The sequence below is a fragment of the Clarias gariepinus genome, chromosome 7 (assembly GCF_024256425.1).
Source record: "Clarias gariepinus isolate MV-2021 ecotype Netherlands chromosome 7, CGAR_prim_01v2, whole genome shotgun sequence".
Classification (NCBI taxonomy): Eukaryota; Metazoa; Chordata; class Actinopteri; order Siluriformes; family Clariidae; genus Clarias; species Clarias gariepinus.
The window spans coordinates 26458368-26484369 of record NC_071106.1 but is presented as its reverse complement, the minus strand read 5'-3'; the positions used below and the strand labels follow the sequence as shown (position 1 = coordinate 26484369).

Genomic DNA, 26002 nt, shown 5'->3' with positions numbered 1-26002 from the left:
ACAATCATATTATAAAAAATATGAAATATACCATTTTATGTACCGTATGAACATAACACCTTGGGGAACACATCAGGACATCTCATTGTCGTCATTGTCGTAATGTGCTTGCTATTGAGACACTAGACAATAGACATTAGCATGAGAGTAGCATGTTCGGGGGTGTAGACATCGAGAACTAGAAACTTACTGTATACTTACAAACTCTGTTACTTTATTCAAAGGCACAACCTTGTGGTCGAAGCTGTACAACATATCCATGGTAATACTGCAGATTAAATGCAAAAAGCAAATTGATGCTTCCATGAAGTATGAAAACAAATGAAAATGGGGAACACTATGTACAAGAAAACAAAAACAATATGGTGAGAAAAAGAATGTTTTGGAACATGAATGTTTTTCTGACAGCGTATTTGTCGGGGAATTTACCCTCCTCGCTTTCCGAGCGGCAAAACTCTCAATGACCTTCTTATTGAAGTCAGAAATGTCCTTGACAAGTTTCCTCTTAATGCAGAGCATAGCCAGCACATTAAAGAGATCTGGTGTCACAGTGTTTCTCAGGAAGGTCTTGATCCTCTTCAAAGTGGAGAATCACATCTCGGATTCTGCCGTCGTCCCGGGTGTGGTGATTAGAATCTTGAGAAGACGGACTGTTTCTGTGAAATGGCTGCGAGAGTGTGAATGGCAGTGTATCAGATATCTATGAAAAATTGGAGCACTTATTTTTCCGAGCTGAAGAAAGCACTATTTAGTCAAAGGCTGCTTACAGTATGCCAAACAAGTCACTTAATGGTCTTCTGTTGAGAAGAACGTAGAGCACTCATTTTTGTGAAATGAAAAAAGTGATGCTGTTGTTCTATTCTGCTTGGACTGCGGCTTTTACAGACCGCTCGCTCGCTCCGTTTGGAGTGTGTCATTTCATTAGGACCTTAAAAGGTACTTTAACAATTTTAATTCAGGTTGCTGGTGCAGATATAGAGTTCTTGTTAGTTGCAGTCCTGGTTCTGACAAGTTCCAAAAAGCCGTCCATGCTATTAAGAGATTACACATCCATGCTAATGCACAGTAAATAGTTTTTTATATACAATGCATACAGAATGTTTAAAAAAAAAATGCACTGTTTATCCAGATGCATTCTGCATTCCTTTTATCATTAACATATACACAGACATCATTATATAAAATTACCTGTAAATGATTTATAATGATGTCTGTGTATATGTTAATGATAGAAATTATATATCTAATGCCAGAGGCTACACAAAACAAACATTTAATCAAGACCTTCCATCACTATTTGTTGCTTTTTTATCTCTAGTTATTTCCTCCTGAAAGTGACTTTGGAAACTGATGTCTATTTTAACTTATAAAACTATGTACAGTCATAAAAAAAAAAAATCGACTTTCTTTTATGCGGAGAAGATTTTTTTCTTGCTGCTGTCACCTCTGGCGTGCTCATTGGGGATCATTTCTTATCCAGAATCCGTATCTTTCTGTAAAGCTGCTTTGCTTCAATGTCAATTGCTTAAAATGCTATACAGATACGCTTGACTTGAATTTAAGTGCGTCCAGAATTCCAGAATGTGTCTGCAAAAAAAACAGACTATGCATTAAATTATATCTGGCTGATACACACTGTACCAGACACATGAATCATGTACATATTTTATATATATATATCACCTGATCTATATCGTAGAACATGTCTTCCTCTGCTTTACTTATGCTGTGAAATTATGGTTTAGCCGACCCCCCCGGGTATGAAATAGACGAAAACTTAAATCTGGTATTGTAGTTTGGTATTTCGTGACAGAATCAAGGCGACAATCCTGCATGGAGAATTGTTTTTTATTTTGCATGTCTCATTTAAACAATTCTTGTCAACGTCCAGTGAGTATTTTTTAGGACCTTTAACCTGCCGTTTATTTGCCAGTTGATATTAATGTTAAAGATAATGAAAAGCACGGCACCTACAGTAAGTCGCGCAGTCCTAAAAACTTCTCCCCTCACATCTGGAGATTGGGAGTTTGAATCCTTCCTAGCCAGGGGCCCTGGGGCTGAAATACTCTCTGTCCACTTTCAATCACAGTAAAACTAACCAGTCTTGGTCACCTGTGAGTACATGCATGCAGCAGGGCCTGGAGGTTGCTTTCTTCAGAGTGAGTTACGCTGGACCCTGACATTGCATGAGCAGCAGTTCAGAAGATGTGGTCAGTCATCTTTAAGTGTCTTGGAGAAAGCATGTAGAATAGCTGACAGCATCTTCTGAACTGCTGCTCATGTAATGTGATAGCCTCCCCCTCCCCTGGTTGGTGGCTGTCATATGTTATGGTGAAGATGGGAATTGGCCATGGCTATATTAGGGAGGAAAAAATAAGGCTAATCAAAAGCAGGTGCTAGTTGGCCCTGGCAAGTGGTTTAATAATATTCATGCCAGTTTATATTTTGGTTCCATTTTCCAGTTTGGTGGCGTGCACAAAGTCTTTCCAACTTTTTACGAAGACTGCCTTATTTTTGACATAAGTGGCCATTATTACAAACAAAGAAAGAAAAATATATAATGGAAAAACGCCATGTATTAGGTTCTGATTTGTTACTGGACGAGATACTGAGAAACTGTGTCAATGGTAGGAGTTTGAAGGAAAGCCATGTTGCAACCAGACTGCAACGCATGAAAGGTTAATTTAACAGTTTGCTTAACATTTGTAGGAACCAAAGATTATAGTGGGTAGCCTTCTAAAATCTTTCGTATGAACTGCCAGTCTGATGATTTTTTTTATTTATAAAAAAGTGCTGGAACGCTCTTCTGACCCACTAGCCCGAGAGACTTTTTTCTAGTCACTTATCAACTATAGCAGATGCTTAGCAATAGTGTTTGCAAGGACGACTGCCTTTATGACATAAAAGCGATAATTCTAGGCTTTAAGTTATAGGTATTAGCATGATACTCAAGGTCATTCATCTGATTTAGCTTTAAGTCTCTGGTTTACATGAGCTAGGGTAGGCCATATGGACACATGAAGTAGCAAATGTTCCTCATTGTGGAGTAGGCGAAACAAATGGAGACCATGACAGGACAGGCTGCTTAGAATTGTTCGTCACCTTCCTGTTCAGTTTCCAGGGAGAGTATGTTATCTTTAAGCTCGTGGACTACTTTTGGTGCAAAAAGGGTAGCTTTAACAGTTGCATCCTCTAATCAATATGCTTGTAATTAAATGTGTCTGCTATGGTATTCTAATGAATACTCTGTGTATTTAATGAAAAAAAAAACATATATCCTTTTCCTTTTTTTTTCCTTTTTTTTTTACCTCTCCGCTTTTCTTTCCTTCTTACTGCACCCTGCATCTTTAATGTGTACACTGTAATTACAGTCTCCTGCCATCTGTTTCACAAGGACCTCATCCAGCCCTAAATGAGACTCTGGAGGCCCTGTTTTTCTCAGCTTTTAGACTAGGGGGGTCTGAAAATGTGTAATTATACCTTCTCTGGAACCTTGCATGCCAGGGCTGTTGTTGCTTTGCTGCATTGCGCATGTAGACTGAAGCAGGAAAGCAGTGTAGGAGTGAATCTGTCTCCCTGTGTTCCCCAGTCAGGCGTTGTCTCAGTGCCTCCTCCATCTCGTGGGACATGACATATAAACATTACGCCCTTCTGCCACAAGGCTTACATCGATGGTTTTCTCATTTGAGTGAGGATATTGTAAAGCATGCTTTTTATCAGATATTCTCTTTGTATTTTATTCAAACTCTATCAGGCAAACACCGCTGGGTGTCCAGAATTAGACAGGGACACAGGTGTTCCTGCGAGTGAATTTTTCTGGATCAACAGTTTCACATCATCAAACCCCAATAATCAGTTAGTCTTTCCATCTCTCTCCCGAGGATTCTGAAATGGAAGATGATGCTGAGATGATACAGAAATGTGGGTTTATGCATCGCCTAAAAGGTCAACATTTCCATAACTGCCACTCCAAACATAAGGGTAAACTTGCATAACAACTGCGACCAGCTTCTGATAATAAAACCAAAAGAGCATTGTTTTTAGATGAAACCCTGCGGCAGGACCTTAACCGTTTATGTCTCCCCCTTGCCTATGCCAGGAAATTCAGATTAATTTACACCGTCAGGTTTTGTAGATTTCTAAATGAATAAAAGGCTTCCCATTGGTGACTAGAGCCCAAAGCTAATCTTGTTATGGTCTGCTAAGGGGTGAAACTAAAGTTCCCCTGAAGGCTTGTTTCTCAGCCAGCTTCTTTGCTTGGTTTAAAATGGTTTATAGTAAGCCTGCATAGTGAAAGAATTTAACTCGAGTTGATTCTACCTTTTCAAACATTTCTTAAGAGAGTTCTGTAATATAAATTCTCCCTGTATTTCATTGCTATTGTGACATTTACATTGTCTACGCGGCAGTGTGTATGTGTGTGCACATGTGTGTTTTGTAATAAGTCTGTGCAGGCAACGTTTGTGGAGCACCTGAAGGCATAGTGCAGTCAAGAAGAGATAAATCTCACCTGTGCCTCGTAGGACAATCCAAATCGTTTACGGCAGGAACCAAGAGCTGCTGGAGGCACATCTGTCCATATCCACACATACACGCACAATTGCACGCACACACACATGCACAAACACACAGAGAAGAGGCATACGTTGTGTGTGCGTGCGTGTGTGAGTGTGCATGTGTATGTGTGTGTGTTTGTGTAAGAGAGTCACCAAGGAGAATAGTACAGTAACCCTGCATTCACACTTCGCTTGTGTTGTTTGTAGTTTATCTCTTGTGGGAGTGGAGCTAGCACTATTGTGGTTGTTAGTGGGGGTGTGCTGTCTGTCCAGCTCCAATAAGAGAGACTATTGGACAAGACATTGCCTATTACTCAGATCAGAATTTAAATTCTTAAAAGAAGGAAGTTCCTGTCTAACCTGTCCAAAGGTTCCATAGGTCCAACCTGTATATATATATATATATATATATATATATATACACACACACAAGCAGTCAAAAGTTTGGACACACCTTCTAATTCCATGGTCTTTCTTGACTTTTATGTCTTCCTACATGATGGTGAAGGGAGCCAAAATTTGCGATAATCTCCTGTGTCGGCCGCTTATGCTCCGTAAAGCCTTCATAATGGCTCACGGCTCTAATCTGAGGTGCTGTAAATTGGTGATTTCTGAGGCCGGTAATTCTAAATCCTGGGATGTTCTTCATGAGAGCCAGCTTCATCCTGGTGCCTGATGGATTTTTGCAAATGCACCTGACAATACTGTTCTTGCAAGAACTATTTCCAGAACAGTGTCTTAAAATAACAAGTGACTGTTGTTGGTGTTGTTGTTGTTACTTAATTACCTAATGTCACATGTGTTATTTCATAGTTTTAAAATCTTCAGTGTTTCTTTGTAATATAGCAAAATATGTCCGAACATTTGACTGGTGGATGTTCTCTCACTCGTATTAAAAATACAATAGCTTCGGGTTTAAGATAATGCAATGCAAATGTTTTTCGCTGTGGGCACCCTGACTCTGGAGTTAGTTTAAAGTTTGGTTTAATAGGCATTCTGGGCTGCTACGAGACAGTTTAGAAGTGGAGTAATTAAAGAAGGTGAACTTTGCGGGGGTTTGCTGAGAATTCCAACGGTAAATGCTTTCTACAGGGGTCCTGGGTGGGCTGCCTCCAAGACTTCCTCATCAGCAAGACAATAAATGTTTAGTCCCAGCAGTCATTCTTGTAAATACCTTCATAAAAATATTGATAGAGTGTAGCCGCCACTGGAACGGGCTCTGTTACCACCTACAGTAAGACAGGAAGTGTTTGGATGCAAAGCATATGCAAAGAAGTAAGTGTTTGCAGGCAACATGTGGATTGTATTGCATTTTGTTGGGTAAATGAATACTGACACTGAAACTGACCGGGCGTTGCTTTTCAGTGAATTGCACATATATAGTACAGTCCCCCCTGAAAGTATTGGAACAGCACTTTAAATGCATGGGTTTAAGATCTAATAAGGAATAGATTCCAGTTAATTTTATGATATTTACATGTCAGGGTTGGTGATAGACCACTCATTCCTAAGATGAGCAAACGTATTTTAAACAGAGAGTCTTAAAGTGAACTAAAGTCAATAATACGTCATATTTGATTTGATATGCCTTGCTTGCAGTAGCTGCATGAAATCAGTGACTCAGATCTTCTTGTCTGATGCTTTTCCAGATGCTTGTCCTGTAGCTTCTTTAAGTTGTTGTTTTCGTTGGCAAGGTCTGCATTTAATCTCCTCTTTGGAAAGCGTGCGCTCAATTTGGTTAAGGTCTAGTCATTGACTCGGCCTGTCTAAAACCTTCCACTCTTTCCTCTTTTAAACTCCTTTGTTGTGCTGGTGATGTGTTTTGGGTTATTGTCTTCCTGCATGATGAAGTTCCTCCCAGTTCGATTGGATGCATTTCTTTTTTTTTTTTTTGTAAATTGGCAGACTTTTCTGTAGACATCTGAACTTACTCTGCTGCTACCATCATGTGTTAGAGCACTGAAAAGATTAGCCAGTCTATTTGAGAAGCAATCCATGCAGTGGCATTACCTCCGCTGTGCTTGACTGATGAGCTCTTTTAGATCACAAGCATATCCTATCCTTCTTGAGCCATATCATTACTTTGGGAGAGGTTAATCTTAGTTCCAGAACATTTGAAACTGAAAATTCCAATCTGGCTTTCTGATTCTGCTGCTGATGAGGATTGTGATAACTTCACCCCTGCCCTGTTTTCTTTGGGGAACCTGTTCAGTGTCTATTAGTTCAGTGTCTATTAGTTCAGTGTCTATTAGTTCAGTGTCTATTAGTTAACACACCAGTATTTTTCCTCTTGGTAAATTTTCTCTTTTTTTCTCAGCTTCATGTTTCAACAGTTTTCACGTTGGTTTATCCTTTTTTTTTATGTATTGTTCACAGGGAAGCCCAGGCCTTATGCCAAGACTAGACATTCAATGCTATAAATTGTTTTAACAGTCAATCTAACGGGGCACATCTAAGCAACAATAACCACATGTCAGTCAAATGTCTATATTTCCACTAGAAATTGGGTGGGTTAAAACAAAAGGCACAATATTCTAAGTTGTCAAACATATCTAGGGCTTATGCCATATACATATAAGGATCATCGTTTCTGTGTCTTCTGCATACTCTATACACAGTTAACTAACGCGATGACTGGCTTTGCTAAGTGATGCGCATAGCCGCTTCCACCTTAAGGGGAAGAGCACTGATTGGTTGGCTCAGTGATTGACGAGTATGGCCATGCCCACCTCAGGCAAAAGCACAGATTTGATTGGCTCTGTTAGGTGATGCATATAGCCACGCCCACCTTGGGGGGGAAAAGCACTATATTTGTCCAAAAAAAGAACTGGATGCTGTGATTTAATCTGCACAAAACTGGTCATAATGTGTTCTTTTATTTATATGGCTTATCAATTATATTCCAGTAAACTGGTGACAGAAATATGGGCACCCAAGGCCCATCTGTGTCTGTGGGAACCAAAGGCTAGCCCGCCCAGCTCAATTCCACATAAAGGCCATTGCCAGACAAACCACGGAAAAAAGTTAACATTGGCCATGACAAAGAGATATCAGAACACCCAGTGCATCACAGCCTACCATACATGGGACTTAGCAGGCAAGAGTTCAAGGTTGTTGATTCAGCTTCCAAATTCTTTAAAGCCAAATCTGATGAAGTATCCATGGGATGTGCCAGACACCACAGCACCAGCTCCAGTGGAGCCAGGCCTCAAGGTCTCCAAACTGCCCCAGAGATGGAACCCAAACTTAGGTGCTTTTAATGTTAGTGTGTGTCTGAGTGATAAGTGCTAATGCCAGCACCAAACTGGCACTACTGGACGTGAGAAATGGGCCTACAATAGTATGGCTTTTTCTGCATCTTTTGCAATAAAACTTTTTTTCTTGGTGGGACTAAATTCTTATAAACCTTGGATTTTTTGGCCTACCAGTATGTACAAGTAAATATTTCTTTTCTGTATTGCACTAGATAAGGTGCAACTTGCAGTTTTTGCAGGCGCAGCAGTCCAGCATTTTGATGTCAAATATGAGAAATATTATCATCATCATATTTCTGTACTTTATACCTGAAGAAGAATATAGCACTGCGGCTTTACACCTTTTTCTTATCATTGTGGACATTTCAACCCCAATACTTTTTTAGAGGACATGTGTTTGACTTTATAACATTCTTCCTTCTTGCTTTGTCTTTCTTTACAGAGGGTCATGGGCAGTCTGTGCAGATGGACCCAGAGGTATCTGGCTTCGTGGGCTCTACAGTGGAGCTGAGCTGCCTCTTCATCAACAGCAAACCCCCGGTGAAGATCTCGCAGGTCACTTGGCAGAAGTCCTTCAATGGCACCAAGCAGAATGTGGCCATCGCCAACCCAGCACTAGGTGTCTCTGTGCTGCCTGCTTTTAAAGACCGAGTCAGCTTTAAGCATTTGGGCGCACAGTCAAATCCTTCACTTGAGGACACCACCATTGTTTTTAGCAACCTGCGCCTTTCAGATGAGGCTGCCTACATCTGCGAGTACACCACTTTCCCAGCAGGCAACAGAGAAAACATGGTCAATCTCACTGTCTACGGTAATGCATATTCAACTTCAGCTATTATTCCAAGCATGTAGAGTGACCTTTTGGATTGTTACATATATAAATGTTTAATTAATTGCGCATCATAAAGTCTATAACACATTTTTTCTAAATGGCTGTAGTTGGTTAGATTCATTTTGACCTAATTCTCGACCTGAAGAAATCTAAATTTTAATTAAAATTTAATTATTTTAAGAAGGGAAAAAAAAAAGCTCAAACAGAACCATATCTCACAATTATTTGTATTTCAGCATTAAGTCCTTTTCTAATAGTGGACGATGCTGTCTAATTGAAGATTTGAGCACTTGGAGACCCAAAAATCCACTGCAAATTCACAGAAATTTGTTTGCCTCTTTAGCGACTGTGCATAAGGGCAAAAAACATAATTTTTCTACACAGTGCTGCTTGTTTTAAATCATTTCCCTAACACTAGATATGGACATTTCATGCAAGTGGCTATTTTTATAGCCACTGCCACTGACTCATTGAGGTCAGCAAAAATTTGTCTTATTTAATTTGTGTATTCTCAAATTTTCCCCATGTTGATAAATGACTAAAGCAATCTGACCTCTGATTCATCTCATATTTATACGACGTGCAACAGGAAATAATGGATAATCAGGTAATAGTAGAAAAAGGGGGGAAAGAAATATATTAATACATACATGACTGACATTTTAAAATACATTAACTTTAATCAAAGGTTAGATTTCTTAGTCATATTTTTATTGTAAGATTATGCTAATTAACCATAAGTTTTTTTTTTATTTTATAGCATTTTTTCTACTCTTTACTGAGAGTGTTAATACGTCTCACTTGCTTTTGTGTCTGCATGTAAAAACCTAGATGATATATTTTTTGTTTGTTTAATCTGAAATGTTGTCTATAAACTGACTGATGTGGTTCATTAATCATTGTAAAGAATAATGTTTGGAGATTTAACCTCTCATGGAATGAAACTACAGCGGAAGCGGTCAAATAGACATCAAAGACCTCCGACAAAAAATGGGTGCCTGAGACTCGTTCACTGCACTGTATACATACTGTAACAATTATAAAGTACATATTAGGTCATTATTGAATACATTGTATAATGTATTCAATAATGACCTAATATGTACTTTATAATTGTAATACATGGGAGAGTATGATATGCAGGATTGTCATTTGCGGCTATTTTATAAATAAGTGTTACTTATTTATTTATGATTCAGAGGTACTAAGAGGAAAATCCTTCATATGCTAGACTGGTCTCAGTGCTCATATGTCATGTGAATTCAAAAGTTCAATGTGCCTGAGGTGGGTTATGACTTATATCAATCCATTTGCTTATGCTGCTTCAAGTCAGCTTATACATGTAGCACAAGCACACATTAAAATTTAATCGCCATATTATTATTATTATTATTATTATTGGTGGTGGATGGTGGTGCAGTGATTAGCACTGTGACCTCAAACCTCCAGGGTGGAAAGTTCGAGTCCCGCCTCGGGCCTTGGAGTGCGTGGAGTTTGCATGTTCTTAGTAAGTAGTAGTATTATTATTAATTTGTATATTTTAAAGCAAAATTCAGATTGGGGAAGAATGGAAAGGGTGAATTGCAGCTCGTGGAAAATTTATGTAGGACCTTTCGAGGAAAATTACATTTAAAAATGAGATTTTGTTGTGTTTTTATGAAGCTTTTCAAAAGAAGGAAAATTCTAAAGTAGTACTTCTTTGCCAGCTTGGCTCTACCTGACTCTAATTTGAGGACAGAGCCTATGAAAGCCTGTGGAAGAAGCCAGCAGCCTACCTCACTTCGTTGGAATATCTCTGCATGAAAGGACATGCACAGAATGGGTTATGTAGATGGCCTTTCCTCACTTCTGGCTGTTAAGAGGGATGAAATAGGATCAGCTTTCAGTGCACACACATTTGCACAGTTGCACATTTTTAATTTAGATACAGAGCTAATTTGCTGCTTCATGTCGCCATTACCAGAATTTGGATTGGATTACTTTGGGTGTTTGGATACACTAGTGCCTTCTTCATCTTCTTCTGACTATACTTTAACATGTTAGGAAATAGATTTTTTTGAATGTTAAAACAGTAGAATGGAGTATATATAGATGTTATAAGAGTGATATATTAATAGCTTCAAAGTGTAAATGATTTTTGGTGCACGCAAATACTATTGCACAATCAAAAATTCACCTGTGTGGGTTTCTTTTTTCAATCTAGCACGTCCCATGACGCATATGACCCTCACAACACCCATCATCATCGCACGGCCCCAGAAGCATAAGATGACAGTTGCCACATGTCTGTCAGCCAATGGAAAGCCACCTAGTGTGATTAAGTGGGATACCAAACTAAACGGCGAAGCCATGTTCCAGGAGACACGTAACCCCAATGGCACAGTCACTACACGCAGCAGCTATGTTATTGTGCCAAGTCGTGAGTGTCACCGGCAGAAACTCACATGCATTGTGACCTATAACAATGAACACTTCAGTGACAGTGTCGTCCTCAATGTTCAGTGTAAGTACCTTATTATTATGGAAATAAAAAGTATATGTGCTATATCTGTCCAAAGCATGGCGACTGCTTTAGCGTTCAGTAACAAACATACTTCAGAGCTATGCAAAACGATTTGTGAAGAGGAAGGGACTTCTGTGGAATGGCCTGTCCAGAGCATGTTACAAGAATAATGGACTTTACATAAAGGAAGTAGTACAGTTGCTAGAGAAAGTCCCATTGATGGTCATGTATTTTTCAATTATGAAACTGGTTGGGAAAATGGCAAGTGTGTGTGTGAAACTATATTAACTAATTTGTATCAGTCTGTTGGAACATTAAGTTAATGCTTTACAATTAAAAAGTTCTAAATGAAAGCATGAAAAAAAGGAAGGAATAAAGTATAATCAAGGACATTGTTTTCTTACAGATGAACCCGAGGTAAAGATTGAAGGTTTTGATGGAAATTGGTATCTGAACCGTCAGGATGTAAAACTCACTTGTGATGCAGATGCAAATCCAGCTGTCACCAGCTACCATTGGAAACTGTGAGTCTACTGTTGCTTCTTAAGAAATACGTTTTCCAATGTCATTTTCTCTCCCCACGTATTTCTGCAATCAAACATAGAATAACCAGATTGGCATATACTGTGTATGGCTGCAGATAGATTCATTTTTCACAAGTGAGAAAAAAGGCAGTAAGCATTTTATCTGGTGTAAGATAGAGAAATGGGAAAAGTGTTGTTCAAACAACCAACATTTTTTGATGACTGAGCATTATAGCGTTGCTGTTTATAGGTACACTTATTTTGCCTTAGATTGTATCATCGTTGCTTTGAATAACAGATGAGAACTGTAAATATATCCTCTTGTTGCTGCTTTAACACTGAGCTTTATGCATAATGCAAATATTAATGCAGTGAAATTCATTTCGGGTGTGGTGTTTTCTCAGCGCAGCAGCAGGCCTTCAAGGCAAGGTTATGTTAAATTGGGGAGATGCAGAGTAGTAGAAGTTAGACGAGGAGAGAAATGATCAGATATATGAGATAAGTGGGGGTGAAGTATAGAGACAGGGATGACAAGAGTAAATAAAAAATGAATAGGAAGGAGAGAGGGTTGGATAGGTAAGGATGGTAGAGCAAGAGATGGATGAAAGCAGGGGTGGTTTTGATAGGAGAGAGACTGCGCCATGGTGCTGATGGATTGAAGAGGACAGCCACTGTAGCAATGTACAGCACATACCAAATGTGTTGTGAAGCTTCCCTGGAGCTGTTTTATGGAGGTCAACTGTAGCTCGCTATGGAGCATGTACACACATGCACATAGATGGAAGAACACACATACACATAAACGGCACACCTCTCTGTAAACGTGCATTCTCAAGGTAACAAATCCTGCAAATAAAGTTATGCAAAGTGACGGATAACCAATAAGGGGAAATTAATAAAAACATATCTTGTTAAAAGTAATGTGTAATTCTATCCAGGATCAAAATGATGAAGGTTGCAGTGCTAAATTCTTGCGTCTGATGCCTAATTTAGCCTCAGCATGTAGCAGCCAGAATAGCTCCTCCTCTTCCCAAAATTCATTACGTTTACTAAATGGAAGTGGCTAATGAATATAAGCTGCACAGTTGAATTGAATTAGCTTTACAGCTCAAAGTTAATGTTTTTGCTCTATAATAGGGAGACTGGTGGACATCTGGGAGGAGCAGTAGTTGAGACATTGCTATTATCAGATGTTTTAAGAACAATCAGAGGAACATCTGGTATTCTCCAGGCCAGGAGAATAAGAACAAAGCAAGTCTAGGCCATGAAGTTACAGAAATACACAGAATTTTATGGTGTTGTGTTACTAAGCGCTCTCTGGAAGCCAAACATACTCCCACGTTTCATATCTCTTCTACACCAAAACAATAGTACAGTATAACCAGGGTTACAAGCTTATGGTCCTGCCCAGACTTAGTATTAAAATATGGTCTGTTAAAACCAATCACAAGTGAAGAAATGTGCTGGAAAACTGTTCACATGGTATTCTCATGTGTCTGTATCACAGTGGGTAGCGGGGTTGTGAAGTCTGATGTTACATACTGTACATACAGAAAATAGCTACAAAAACATGAAACGAAAGATTAAACAAGATGTAGCCTACATTTGACTTTTAAATGGAATTTTCTAAATTAAAGTTGTGAATTTAGGTTATTAAAAGCTATATAGCACACTTGTTTGTACTCCTGCTGTTTTTTTTTTTTTTTTTGTTATACACAACCACACAAATACACCCTTTCCATTAAAGAAAGAAAAACCCACCATGGTCACTTACTGTAAATAACTTGAAATTGACAAAAGGAATAATAAACAATAATTGAATAAACATTGACTAATAAAAACCAGACATTGCTTTTTTGAACATAATAATTTAAAGTTGAAAAATTCTATGTGCTTTTTAGCCGTTTTTACAAATTGCGCAAGTTTTTGTGCTGATGTGCGAACTAGAAAGTTCAACATAGTGTTCATCTGTATTTCTTAGTAATTAAAAAATAGGTGGAAAATATGTTGGGTAACAAATAATACACCAATTTGCATGTGCAATGGAATATATATTGCTTGCACAACAAATGGTTGCAAGTAATTTGCAAAGAATCACTGTGTAAATTGTCATATGCGAAGTAGAGGTAGAAAACTAAATTAGGTTTTGTTTGTGCTGGAGACTCCTGGAAGAGAAAAACTAAAACTAAAGTAAAGCAAGCCTAAGCCTAGCCACAGTATTGCTTTTATTACAGACTTTAAGATGCATTGACAAATTGTACAACATGCAATAAAAAAACAAAAAAATAAGAATTTATGTTATGTTTGCAGGGTAGGCTGAATGGAAATCTATTTATGGTATCAAATTAATATGCTGAAGTCTGGAAAATATCTCATTTGAAACCAACTTGGCGTGATGTTCTAAGGTGCTTAGGTTGCATCATCTAGGAAGGGATTTGTGTTTGGTTTCTAATATTTTCAAACAGAATCCTGAATCACCTGTATCTCATTTTCCTGACAGATCAAATGGATCAATGCCCAAGAATGTGGAAATCAGGAACAACACGCTGGTCTTCAGGGGGCCCGTGACATATGACTTCAGTGGCACGTACATATGTGATGCCACCAACAGCATCGGTACTCGCTCTGGCCAAGTCGAGGTCAACGTGACAGGTATGCTCAGGCTGCAGAGGATTCTTTTCTCTTATTTTTCCTATGTGTGTGTGTGATTTGGGGGTAGACTGGGGAGAGAATTCTATCAGGCATTCTGGACTTGAGCAATCAGCACAAGCATCTGGAAAAATGTCTACTTGTAACTCAAGCAGTTACAGACATAATAATAAAGTAGAGTCATTGTAGCCTCTACTTGTTACACTTGAAACACAGACACACAGCTGTAAAAGGCAGAATAAAGTGCTCATATAATGTCATATAAATTCAAAAGAACAAAGAACAAAGCTAGACTAATTCCCCAGCTTCTTTTCTTTTTCCCTAAAATGCAATTAAATGCTGTTGTTTAAATTATTTGAGTCCGTGCCTGATGAGCTTGTCCTGAATAGATATTTTTTCTCTTATTGGTTTTGGAGTGTCTGGATTCCTTCTGATGATGCATTTCTCAGTTTCTTCTCAGTTTCTCATTCTCATGTGATTCTTGGTATTGGGGTGTTTTCTCTGTGCATGCTTTCTCATGTGTCAGACTTGAAAATGCTACCTTTGCATGCTTTGTGCTGGCTACTACAGTTCGTTTTACTTGCATTGCATTTACTTACATGGCTTCTTGCTTCCTGGTAATTCTAAGTAATATCATGGTATTGATGTATGTAGAGTAATATTAACCGATACACTGGCTAATTCTAATTCCTTGCTATTCCAACATGATGAAAGGGTTAATGATTAGAGACAGTCTGAAAAACTGTCTCTAACAAAATGGAAATTGGGTCCATTCTCTGCAAATGCTAAGTGCATTGGGTAATTTTGCTCAATGAGAGGTGATTTTGACTTTTAAATCATTCCGTGCTTACATGCAATTGATAAATTAAGCAAATAGCTTGTCATGGTTAATATTGTATGGGGTTATAAAATGCAGGGATTTAATGTGTGCTGAAAGAATTTCAATATTCAGATTGTAAATATTGACTGGTATAAGGAAAGGAATAAACTAATTTCAGCACTGAGTATCTCTAAGATACTTCCCCACAATTCATTTCCTTTTATTACATGGCTTTAAGTCATCTAGTCATCCAAGAAGTACAAAGCTGTTATTTTCTTCTCTCTCTCAAGCATCCATTTCACAGTGTCCATAGGTCAGTCTACTTAATTTACATCTGGGTAATAGTTGGCCTGTCTTTGCTATTATGGATCACTCCATTGAGAGGCCACTGAGTCATATTCTGTCAGCAGCTTCGTACTGATGTGCTTATACACATTCAGATGTGACACATGCATGTTTTCTACACTATGTTCATCTACACTATATGGCCACGGGTTTATGGACACCTGACTATCACATCCAAAAATGTTTTTGAACATTCCATTCCAGATTTCTTTGCGTTGTGAGGATTTGTGAGGATCTGTGCCAATTCAGCCACAACAGTGTTAGTGAGCTCGGGAATTTATAGTAGATGAGGAGGCCTGGAGTGGAGTCAGTGCTCCGGTTCATGCCAAAAGAGTTCAGTGGGGTTGAGGTCAGGGGGTACTTCAACACAAAACTTGCCAAACAGTATCGTCATGGACCATGAATTGTGCACAGGGGCATTGACATGCTGGAACAGGTTTGCTCTCCTTAGTTCCAGTGAAAAGAAATTGTAATCCTCGAGCACAAAGGCACATCCTAAAAACTGTATGCTTCCAACTCCAGATATAAATTTCAGGTCTCCATAAACCCTTACCATACAGTGAATATTTGAAACAGTTTAAAGCCTAAGCTCCATGAAATCAGTCATGTAACTGCGTCCATCTTAACAAACCAGATTTGGCTGTTTTGTATGAAATTCCTGGTTTTGCTAGTACCACTCATAAATTGCATAGTAAAAACCTATGTATTGCATAATTTACCATGAGCTTATATTAGTTCTTTGGCAGTACATACTGTAAAAAGGGCAAATTGCTGTCTGCTTGGAAGAAACAGAACCAAAAAACAAAAGCAAGGAGACATAACCCTGACCATGCCACATATTAGGACATTGAGCACTTTAACCAGCGCTGTTTTTGTGCCAGGAAGAAGCACTAAATTGCCATGATGAAAACCCTCCCCAATCAAACCCTGCTTTAAAACATTGGGGGAGCACTGCCAGGAGCTATGTGCTTTTGCTGCTGCATTTTGCACTCCCTTCCTTACACATACCATAGCCCTTGCCCTGTAAGTTTCTGTGTGCACCAAGAGCCACAGCGACTGGCACAAGGGGTAAAACCCTGATGGATCAATGTAATCTTTTTGCAGATTATGAGAAATATGCCACTGGCATGCCAGTGCAGTTATGTTGTCTTAATTTGAGTTGTGTGACTCATTAAAATGCTCACAAACCTTCACACTCCATCATGCCTATTGCATTATTCATGGCACACAGTGGCACACAGTGATGTGCATCATAAAATTCTTTGTAAAATTGCACCTCCCTCATTATAAAAAATGTGCATGGCGTTGGTCCTGAACTTAAAGCACCAAGATGATCATGATGCTCAGCAACTCAGCACCTGGCAAAATTTAGTTATACAGTGTTTATGGAGTGTGAAGCCAAAAAAATCAGCTCTAAACAAGAAGGTGATTCTGCACTTTTCTTATTATCTACATAAGCTTAGGTATTCTCAGTCTCTTGATCTCTTTCTCTTTTTTTTACCTCCCTCTATTTCTCTCCTTTCTTCTTGTTTCTTTTTTTAAGCAGTAACCCTAGTGCCTTTAGCAAGAGGTAGAGAGTAAGCTGGTCAAATAAAAAGGAATATAGTCCTAGTGCAAGTAGGACAGAGAGTATAAACTGCATTAAACTGTTACAGAAACCCTTGCCTCTCTGGGGACTGGTTGCAATAGACAGATATAGGATTTTCGGCAGTTTGGGATGGGGAATCCTTTTTGGTTGTGAATTTTGCCATAGCCCATCCCCCTATAGCGTATTTAGGTAGGTCAATATACAGTATGTCCCCTACACACCTGTAGCAATAAATATTCACTCATCACAATGATAGGGTTAGAATAATCTTCTCTCACTTTTATCTCTTTTTTCACCTTTTCACCTTCATTCCTCTCTCTTTATTTTCTTTCCATACTTGCTCTCTGTTCTCTACTCTTTTCTCCCCTGCTTTATATTTCTATCTTCCTGTATTTCTATACTGACTTATCCACTGCCTAAAATAAATGAAACACTTATTCTACTGTACCCCCAGTAGAGATCTGCTGGTTCCAGGGTAAAGGCACACGTTCAGGTCTCTCATGTCATGTCTTAAGTACTTGATGTTGACTTCTTCCACTTGCACTTATCATTAATCAGACTACATTAATTTTTCAAACTAATTTCCATTTACATTTATGGACTTACTGCTAAAGAGGTAGAAATGAACCCAACATTTGCATTTAAATCCGTGCGTATATATAGTGTGGAACAGTTAGGCTGTTCAAAGCAGCTTTTTTGTTTGTTATTTAATAACTTAAATATTTTAGTCTAAACATTGTATTGAAAAAAATGATAGAACTACTGATTATCAAAATAAATGTTAGTTGCAGCACTAGTTTATTACAATAAATTGTGGCACATGGCATTGCCCCTTTGGCCTAGCATCATGGATGCTGAACAGATGGCACATCTGTTTAAAATTTATGTGGATAGAATGAAAACATACTTCTTTGTTCACTTATATTTGTCTCGATCATCAGCATGTTTTTTTAAACAAGTGACAGTTTGCCAATCAGCACAGGAAGAGAAACTAAATTTACCAATCCATAATGATCTAAAAAACATTTTGTCTCCATCACTGTAGCTAGTCTCTGGTCATGCATGCATGTTAAATATTAAAGACATCACAAAACTATTTTTTATACACTGTTCTTCTTTGCCTACTGCGTTTTTCCAAGTATTTCAGTTTTCAGTTTGCTGAAATACCTTGCTGAGTCCAAATCCAGACTGCGTTGACGACTTGTAATGTAGACTAATTAGACGATGAGTGTATTGTGTTGGTAGGCGGAAAAAGCAGCTTAATTGTTGTCAGTACCAGAATAAAGGAAACAAGTTGGTGCTCACATTGGAGTTGTTGCAGTGATATGAAAGTGAATGACCAACATTTATCAATGTTTCTTTTACAAGTGCTAAAGGAGCTTTGTGTCTGGTTCTGTCTCTGCCATGATTTATGGACGTTTAAGAAAAAAATGAGTATACAGTAAAGCCTGATCAAAATGCATGTGCATAGTGAAGCAGATTGAATTATTCGTTTAGCACCGTGAGATTAGAATTTGCTGGAGATCATGCTTAATCTTAGGAATATACATTCACTAGATGCAGTTGAAGAATATATGGGCCGTGCAAAAAGTTATAAATAAATAAATGCTGTAAATAAATAAGGTGAAATCCATGTGATTAAAAAAATTATCAACTACTATACTAACTAAGGACTGTTTAGCTGTTCCAATTAAGGCAGGCTCACTACTGGCACATTCCCAGGCACATGCTAAATAGCCGTATCTTTTGTTTTGTGGAACATTACCGAAGCAGCTGACAGGGAGCTTTTAGCTGAATTTTATCAGCCTGCTGACAGGGAAGCCTTATCTATTTCCCCTCTGTATCTGTTGCCACCCTTACTTTGCATGTCCTTACAGCTACTGTAAATGCTCCACTCCACTCCACATCAAATTAAATCCGGCATTTTGCCAGAAAATGATTAATCTGTGATATCATCAAAGCAATTAAAATCAGTACTATGCATTCTTAGGGAGGAGTGTAAATTTTCTGAAAACTGTTTCGAATTTCAAGCATTCATGTTCCTCTCTTTTTGTTTGCTTGTTTATTTTTTAATTTATGCTCAAGGCCAAATTTGAGCTGCAGAGATGCATTTCTCTTCCAGTATTTGAAATATGACAGCAGCCCCAGAACATCCATGGGCTTGTCAAGGCAAGCTAAGCGAGTCAGGATGGCACTTGAACAGTGGCTACAAAAAAAAAAAGGAAAAACAACAATAAAGAAGCAATCAGATTGAAAATGTGCCTTAAAAAGAAAACAAGAATTTTTTTTTTGTCATAAACTTTTGGTACTATTAATAAAACAAGTGCAAGGAAATGTACTTGCATGGAGACCTAGAACAAGCTTGATCCAAGCCAACCTCAAACCTTCCAACTTTTCTTTTTTCAACACATCAACTTTCCAGACAAAAGGTTCACTTGAGCCTAATATATCCCACTGACTTCCAGGCCAGGCCAGGTGCTACTGTAACGAGATAACCAGTTATTCACTTCTCCTGTCTGTCTGTCTGTGATCATAATGCCATGGCTGATCAGTTTAATACATATATCAAGTATGTTTAAATATATTTAAAATACAAAAACAGACATTTGACAATGAGGATAGGATAAAGGATACATTATTCATAAACATATTTATATGGAAAGTAATCTATCTATATTTAAGTCCAAAAAAAACACTATTATTTTTTCTGTACAGTATTCACAACAAAATCTATCTATATTACATCCAGTCTTTATTTTCTCTATTACTGTGAAACAAAAAAAGAATTGTACATTATTTGTTGGTACATGCAAGACTGCCACCTAGTGTACATTTAGACATTATATTACTGCTGTCATACACTACCTTAGTGGAGTCAAGTTAAGAAAGTGTATATTAAGGCACATTCATGAGATAAAAGCCAAAGTTAATATTACACCAACAAAAAAAAGTTCTGATCCTGTGTACATGATCATATTTGCAATGCCACATAATTGTCTGGCCCAACTGTTGATTACTTTCTTTGCAGCTCTGAACAATCTTTTTAATATGCAGTTTGCTAGATGCATATATGTTTGTGTCCCTGTTCTTCCCTTAAGTCATGAAAGATCTGTATTCTTTTCATAGTTATTCATTTGGAACATTTCAGACCAGAACACGTTCATGTTCTTTTCATTTTGTCATAAATTCATCATGAATGCAAACCCATACCCTGGAGAGATAAAAGACAAGAATTTACATGATAGCAAAGAATATTTAAAAAGTAAGCGCATGCTAATTGACGTGTAAAGTGAAGAAAGGAAGTCATGATTAAATGAGTTTCTCTCTCTCATTCACTCTCACTAGCCAGAGGTGACCTCTATTTGCTCTCTTAGTCATGTAGGCAATAAAGCCCCTTATTATTTCTAATCTCATTAGGAACCAGACTCGAGTGGTTATACATCCACAAATACTTAACCCTAAAAGAATGTTAAATGATTAAAAGAGAGGGGAGGATATGATCAACACTTGGGTTTTTATAATTCATGAGGCAACTGGGGGAATTAAAATTAAAAAGAATTACAGAGGCATTCTTGATCCCTCAGTTTTAAGAACAGTGTTAAGAAGCAAACTGGGATAGTTGACACAATGATGGGCTACTATATTTTCAATCTGTGCTATTTTATTAAGGCCACCTTATTCAGTTCTTAAAAAAAGTCTATGAGACTCCAGTTCAGTTCTTTACAAAGAATGATAATTGTATACTTTCCATACATTTCTTATGTAGCAGTGCATTTGTAATTGTAATTGTGAATAATTATAACATGTCACATTTTATGTATTTTATTGTGTATTAATATTAATATGCTTTATCAACCTAAGGATTCCATAAACAGTTATGAGTATATAAATTTATATTTCCAGCTATTTCCTTTTTTTTATTTAAATTTTTGTTTTACAGAATGGTAGCTAGAAAAAAATGCTCTCTTTCTCTATCTCTTTCTCTCTCTCTCTGCTACTTACTAATTAATTACACTCCTCTTTTGCTTGTTGCTTTTAATTGTGCTTTAAAAATGTTTCACACTTTGTAACTCATATTGCTGTACTTGAATATGTAATATGAAATCAGAATATGGCAAAAAAAAGCATGGTTCAGATGCCACATATTAGGTGCTAATCTAAATATCTTTGCCAGTCTATCATAAAGTATCATATGTAGCTTATTATTTTAAATGACGTGCAAATAAATGACGTGCAAATAAATATTGTGGAACCTTGGATCACGAGCATAATTCTTTCCGGAAGCAGGCTCGTATCTCAAAACACTCATAAACCAAATCAAATTTTTTACATAAGAAATAATGGAAACTCTAATTATTCATTTCACAGCCCAAAAAAATAAAGACGTAAAAATTATTAACATGCAGGCGCTGTGTGTGTGTGTGTGTGTGTGTGTGTGTGTGTGTGTGTGTGTGTGTGTGTGTGTGAAGCTAAAGTAAGGAGCCCCTCTCCCCCTCTTCTCCTTCTTGTCTTACACAGTTACACTTCCTCCACTCTTTTCACACAACAGAAAAAGTGTTTTATCGGAAAATGAAACAAGAAATCTCTCTAATGACACTCAATTGAGCAACACACTAACGGAATCACTGCTGTAACGTAAAAATGAAACAAATTAACCTAGCAACAAAAAAGGCGAAAGTAGGAAGGGTCTGTCTGTATGTGTGTGTGGCACGGTGTCCAGTGACGCGCTCGCACACAGCCACAAAGAGCGGGCTGAGCCTTTGCTTTACACTCACACTGTACACACACGCATACAGACACAAAATAAAATATGTTTTACACACACACGTGGTCACAGTGTTATAGTAAACAGTACACGTGCGCACGGATGTTGATTACACCAATAAGAGACTAAGACCCAGCAGACCCACAATTCCGCAGTACAAGAGAGAGAAAAACTGTTGGCTCAGTTGTGATCACGTGATGCTCAGCGTCAAAAATAGAAGCGCATCCTTGTTCGTTTTCCAAGTCAAAATGTTTTAAAAATCTTTGCTTGTCCTGCGGAACACTCACAATCTGCGTTACTCGCAATCCAAGGTTTCACTGTAGTTTAAATTTAAGTGAAATTGACATGTTTACATACTATACACAAGTTAATATACACAGTGACACAAGGGTTTACAAAAGCAGTGTACTTGCAATATGCACATAGAATATGTGCGCTCCCAAAATTTGTAAAGGGACACATTCTTTCAATTGCTGCCAACTGAGGCACTATATACACAAAAGAAGGAAGAAGAACACATATATGGAAATAGTGGCCATTTTATATCATTGCAAGATGTGCAAGTTTGCATTTGCAGCTATGTTTGCGTACTTGTGTACAGTATGTAACGTAAAATAATATGTGCTTTTCTAATGCATGTGGATGTTCGAAGCCTTTATATTATGTGAAATGTTTCTCACTGGTGTGGGCTGATATGGTGGGGCTTGGGAAAAAGGTGGTAGGGTTGGTGGGGGGGCAGAGACCCTTTTTGTACTTTTCCCTTTTGGCTTACCCTTTCCCATGTTCCTTTCCTAAAAATGAGCATGTGCACTCCTTCCCACCTGAGCACTGACACTCCCTTCCATCTGTGTTTTCCTACCCAGAACTCCCCAGTCATATCCCTCGAGACAACGATGGCAATGAGCAGAAGCAAACCGCACCCAGTGCTGCATTATGGGGCGGTGTGGGTGCTGTGGTTGTACTGGTCATTGGTGTTGCGTTGCTCATCTACTTCCTGCGACGCCGACAGCGCACCTTCAAAGGGGACTACAGCACCAAGAAGCATGTCTTTGGCAATGGCTACAGTAAGGCGGGGCCTGTGCCTGCCCATCCCAATGTGCCCAAAAACCTGCAGTACCCAGATGACCCAGACGACGAGAAGAAGGCCTCGCAGATTGGGGGGCCAGGATCATTTGAGGGCACAGAACATGATTTCGATGGTAACTCTGAAGACCTAAAGAGACCTTATTTCACTGTGGATGAAGGTGAGAGTCATGATTATGATGAGCGGACTCTAGCTTTCCAGTATGAGCCTGAGGCTGAGATTGCTGATGATATGGTTTCCCAAACTGACGGCTCTGTCATTTCAAAGAAAGAGTGGTATGTGTAGTGTAGCAACAAAAATGAGATCAACATTAGCCTGCTATTACATGCATTCTACCACACCCCTTCATCTCCATCACTAGAAGCCTTCTACCCATCCCAGTCCTTATTCCATCCCTCATCCTCCAAACCGGCAACCTCTGCCCCATCAAAATACATTTAATGGAACATGAACATGAAAAAAAAAATGCTTGCAGCACTGACAAATCAACATCGTAATATTTACACATGCTAACGGCTTAACCTGGTACAGCAGTGAAAAGAGGTGTGATCGTTCACTCATGCCAATCACAATTGACTCCTGAAGCTGTACAGGCCATTTGCTTGAAACTTTTATGGTGCATTATTATTAATATAATTTGTCTTTCTTTTTTTTTTTTTTTTTACAATTCTATCATTGTATTAAATGTATTAAAACAGACTTTGTAATGAGTGAGTTTTCACCCATCTTGTGAAAGTCCTACACTGGATGTATTATATTTTTTAAAAACTGTTTTACTATCAGTACCTGTGTCTTTTCAAATGTGATGATTATTTTGTAATGTCTTCCCACTTTATGGGTGTTAAAATATTGAAAATATTGAGGTGATGTTTAAATGGATAGCTGAGAGGCATGTGGTTAGTTGCTTTAGAGTGATATTAAATGATGTTTTATCTTAAGGAAGAAAGATAAGACAATAATATCTTTATTGTCATTTATACAAGCACACAAGGTTCTGGTACGTTTCCAAAGACATGTATGGCAATTTAGATTTAAATTAAGCCTTGTTTGTACGTAGCTTGGGATGCCATTCAATCCTTTACCTTATTCAGGCAGACAAGCACAGATGATTAACTGGCTTCTCACTTCATGCCTCATGAGAGTGCTATTACAGAGGAGTGTGACCTCATGCGATCTTTCTCCTGTTACGTATCTCTGTTGACATTACAAAGTATTAAAATATTTTAATACTTTGACAATGTACGTTTCACTATGATATACTAGATGATATAAATGTACTATGGACTTTTAATACCTGAGTATCAGGTTTCTCTTTTTTTTGTGGTTCTGTGGTGATATGGGGTAATCATTTGTAGAGATGGAACATTGGAACATGTTGGAGACTACAGTATACATATTAAAAATAGGGCTTAATATGTTATACAATTTTGTGACATGCATTTATATGATTGTACGCTTATCATTAGGTGGTCAAAGCGGCATGATAAACATTAAAGTTAAACCTTTCAGAAAAATGAATTTTGACATTTGTGGGTCGAAATGAGGTTATCTGCACATACAGTAGGTCATGTACTTAAATGTTGTCCGTCCTTGATGGTTTGGTAATTTTTTCCTTTAAATCTCTATTTAGGGTCACAGCAAAAAATTTTATTGTGTCCTGGCAAAAATATTGACACTAGATTAATGTAAACATCTGTGCAACATAACCTTTAATTATTCAATTATTCACCATTGCTTGTGCCACTACCATTTATATAAATTCATAAAATTATTGTTGGTAAAAAAAAAAAATAAATAAAAAACAATAATAAAGAAATGATTACTTGTAATTAATCAATTAGCTACAGTAGCTGAAAAAATGCATAAGAATATTTTAATATATTTTTTTTCAATCTTACGGGTGTGTACAGGTGTGTGTGCATGCACTTGTATTTATCAGTTTTTATCACTTCAGGATATGATTTTTTAATTATCTGTTTTAAAATGTATCTACCATTTTCTTTTGTTCAGTTTGTTTACTTTGACAGTAATGGGCAATTGGTCCTTTTTTCTTCTGAAAGAAATTGCCTATTTAGTCACCAAAAATCTATTTAAATCACAAGCTGTAAATGAAATACCCAACTTATTTACCTAGCATAACTCACAGAGGGAAGATTCATCTAATTCTTTTGTAAGATATTGGAATCATAAATAAGCCCTGCTATTGGTATCACTGTAGATGGAGTAGCTATATGTGAAATTTAACTTTTAAACTTTAGATATTTTGGCAAATCCTCACATTTAAAATTGGGCTTCTTTTCTTCTTTTTTTAACATACAGTACAGACCATGCTACTTCTGTAAGATCTAAGCCATATAGAATTTAGCACCCTCAAAGTAACACATCAGTTACGTTTGGTTTTACCAACTTCCAGGATAAATTTATTCAGGATAAATAAAAAAAATCACATGTAGCATTGTTGTCTTTCCTTTGATTAAAAGTGTCAACTGCATTGAATTTAAAAATTATGTCATTATGAAATTTCCTGAGGGATGTCAGCCGTGGGGAGTTAAGCTTAAGCAGAATTTTTTAATTGTCAGAATGATGTAGCAACTTTAATTTGACAATTTCATGGAAGTTGGAACACCATTGGTATTAGGTTGTATTTGAAGGTTAGTTAAATTACAGTAGAATGACTAAATGGATTTGGACCACCTGGCATTGTGATAATGTTAAAGGAATGATCCCAATGCAATGTTGCAGTGCTGTGTTGTTGTTGTTTTTTTTTACTTTTCTTACTGCAACTATGATGATGCCCGGAGCAGGACCTATAAATGGTAAGAGTGCTGAATGTTAATCACTGGTCCATTAGAAAATCTGCTGTTATATGCAAGTAAAGGCACACATATTGCTTTGTCCAAAAGAAAGAAAAAAACACCATAAAATACAGTAACTCCTCCAAGACAAAATACTAGAAAGCTGAAAGTTACCAAACCAGTAAATTAGGAAGGAGTCAAAAGGGGGAAAAATCCTCTTTTGTGAAATCGGAGGTTTTACAGTTTGGACGTTCTGCATTCACCATATTACAGTAGAGTTTTGTAGT

The 26002-nt window shown here is 37.7% G+C and overlaps 1 protein-coding gene across 2 annotated transcripts in view; it reads left to right on the top strand.

Annotated features, from left to right (window-relative positions):
* The window catches only part of nectin1b (nectin cell adhesion molecule 1b), a 77406-nt gene extending 52670 nt beyond the window's left edge, over positions 1 to 24736 (top strand). For both annotated transcript variants that reach the window (XM_053500763.1, XM_053500764.1), the window contains 5 exons: positions 8253 to 8621; positions 10846 to 11145; positions 11552 to 11669; positions 14170 to 14321; positions 22700 to 24736. In XM_053500763.1, coding sequence (XP_053356738.1) covers positions 8253 to 8621; positions 10846 to 11145; positions 11552 to 11669; positions 14170 to 14321; positions 22700 to 23205 — 1445 coding nt within the window. In that variant the 3' untranslated portion in view covers positions 23206 to 24736. The remainder of the gene's footprint in view (positions 1 to 8252; positions 8622 to 10845; positions 11146 to 11551; positions 11670 to 14169; positions 14322 to 22699) is intronic.
* The last annotated feature ends 1266 nt before the right edge of the window (positions 24737 to 26002 follow it).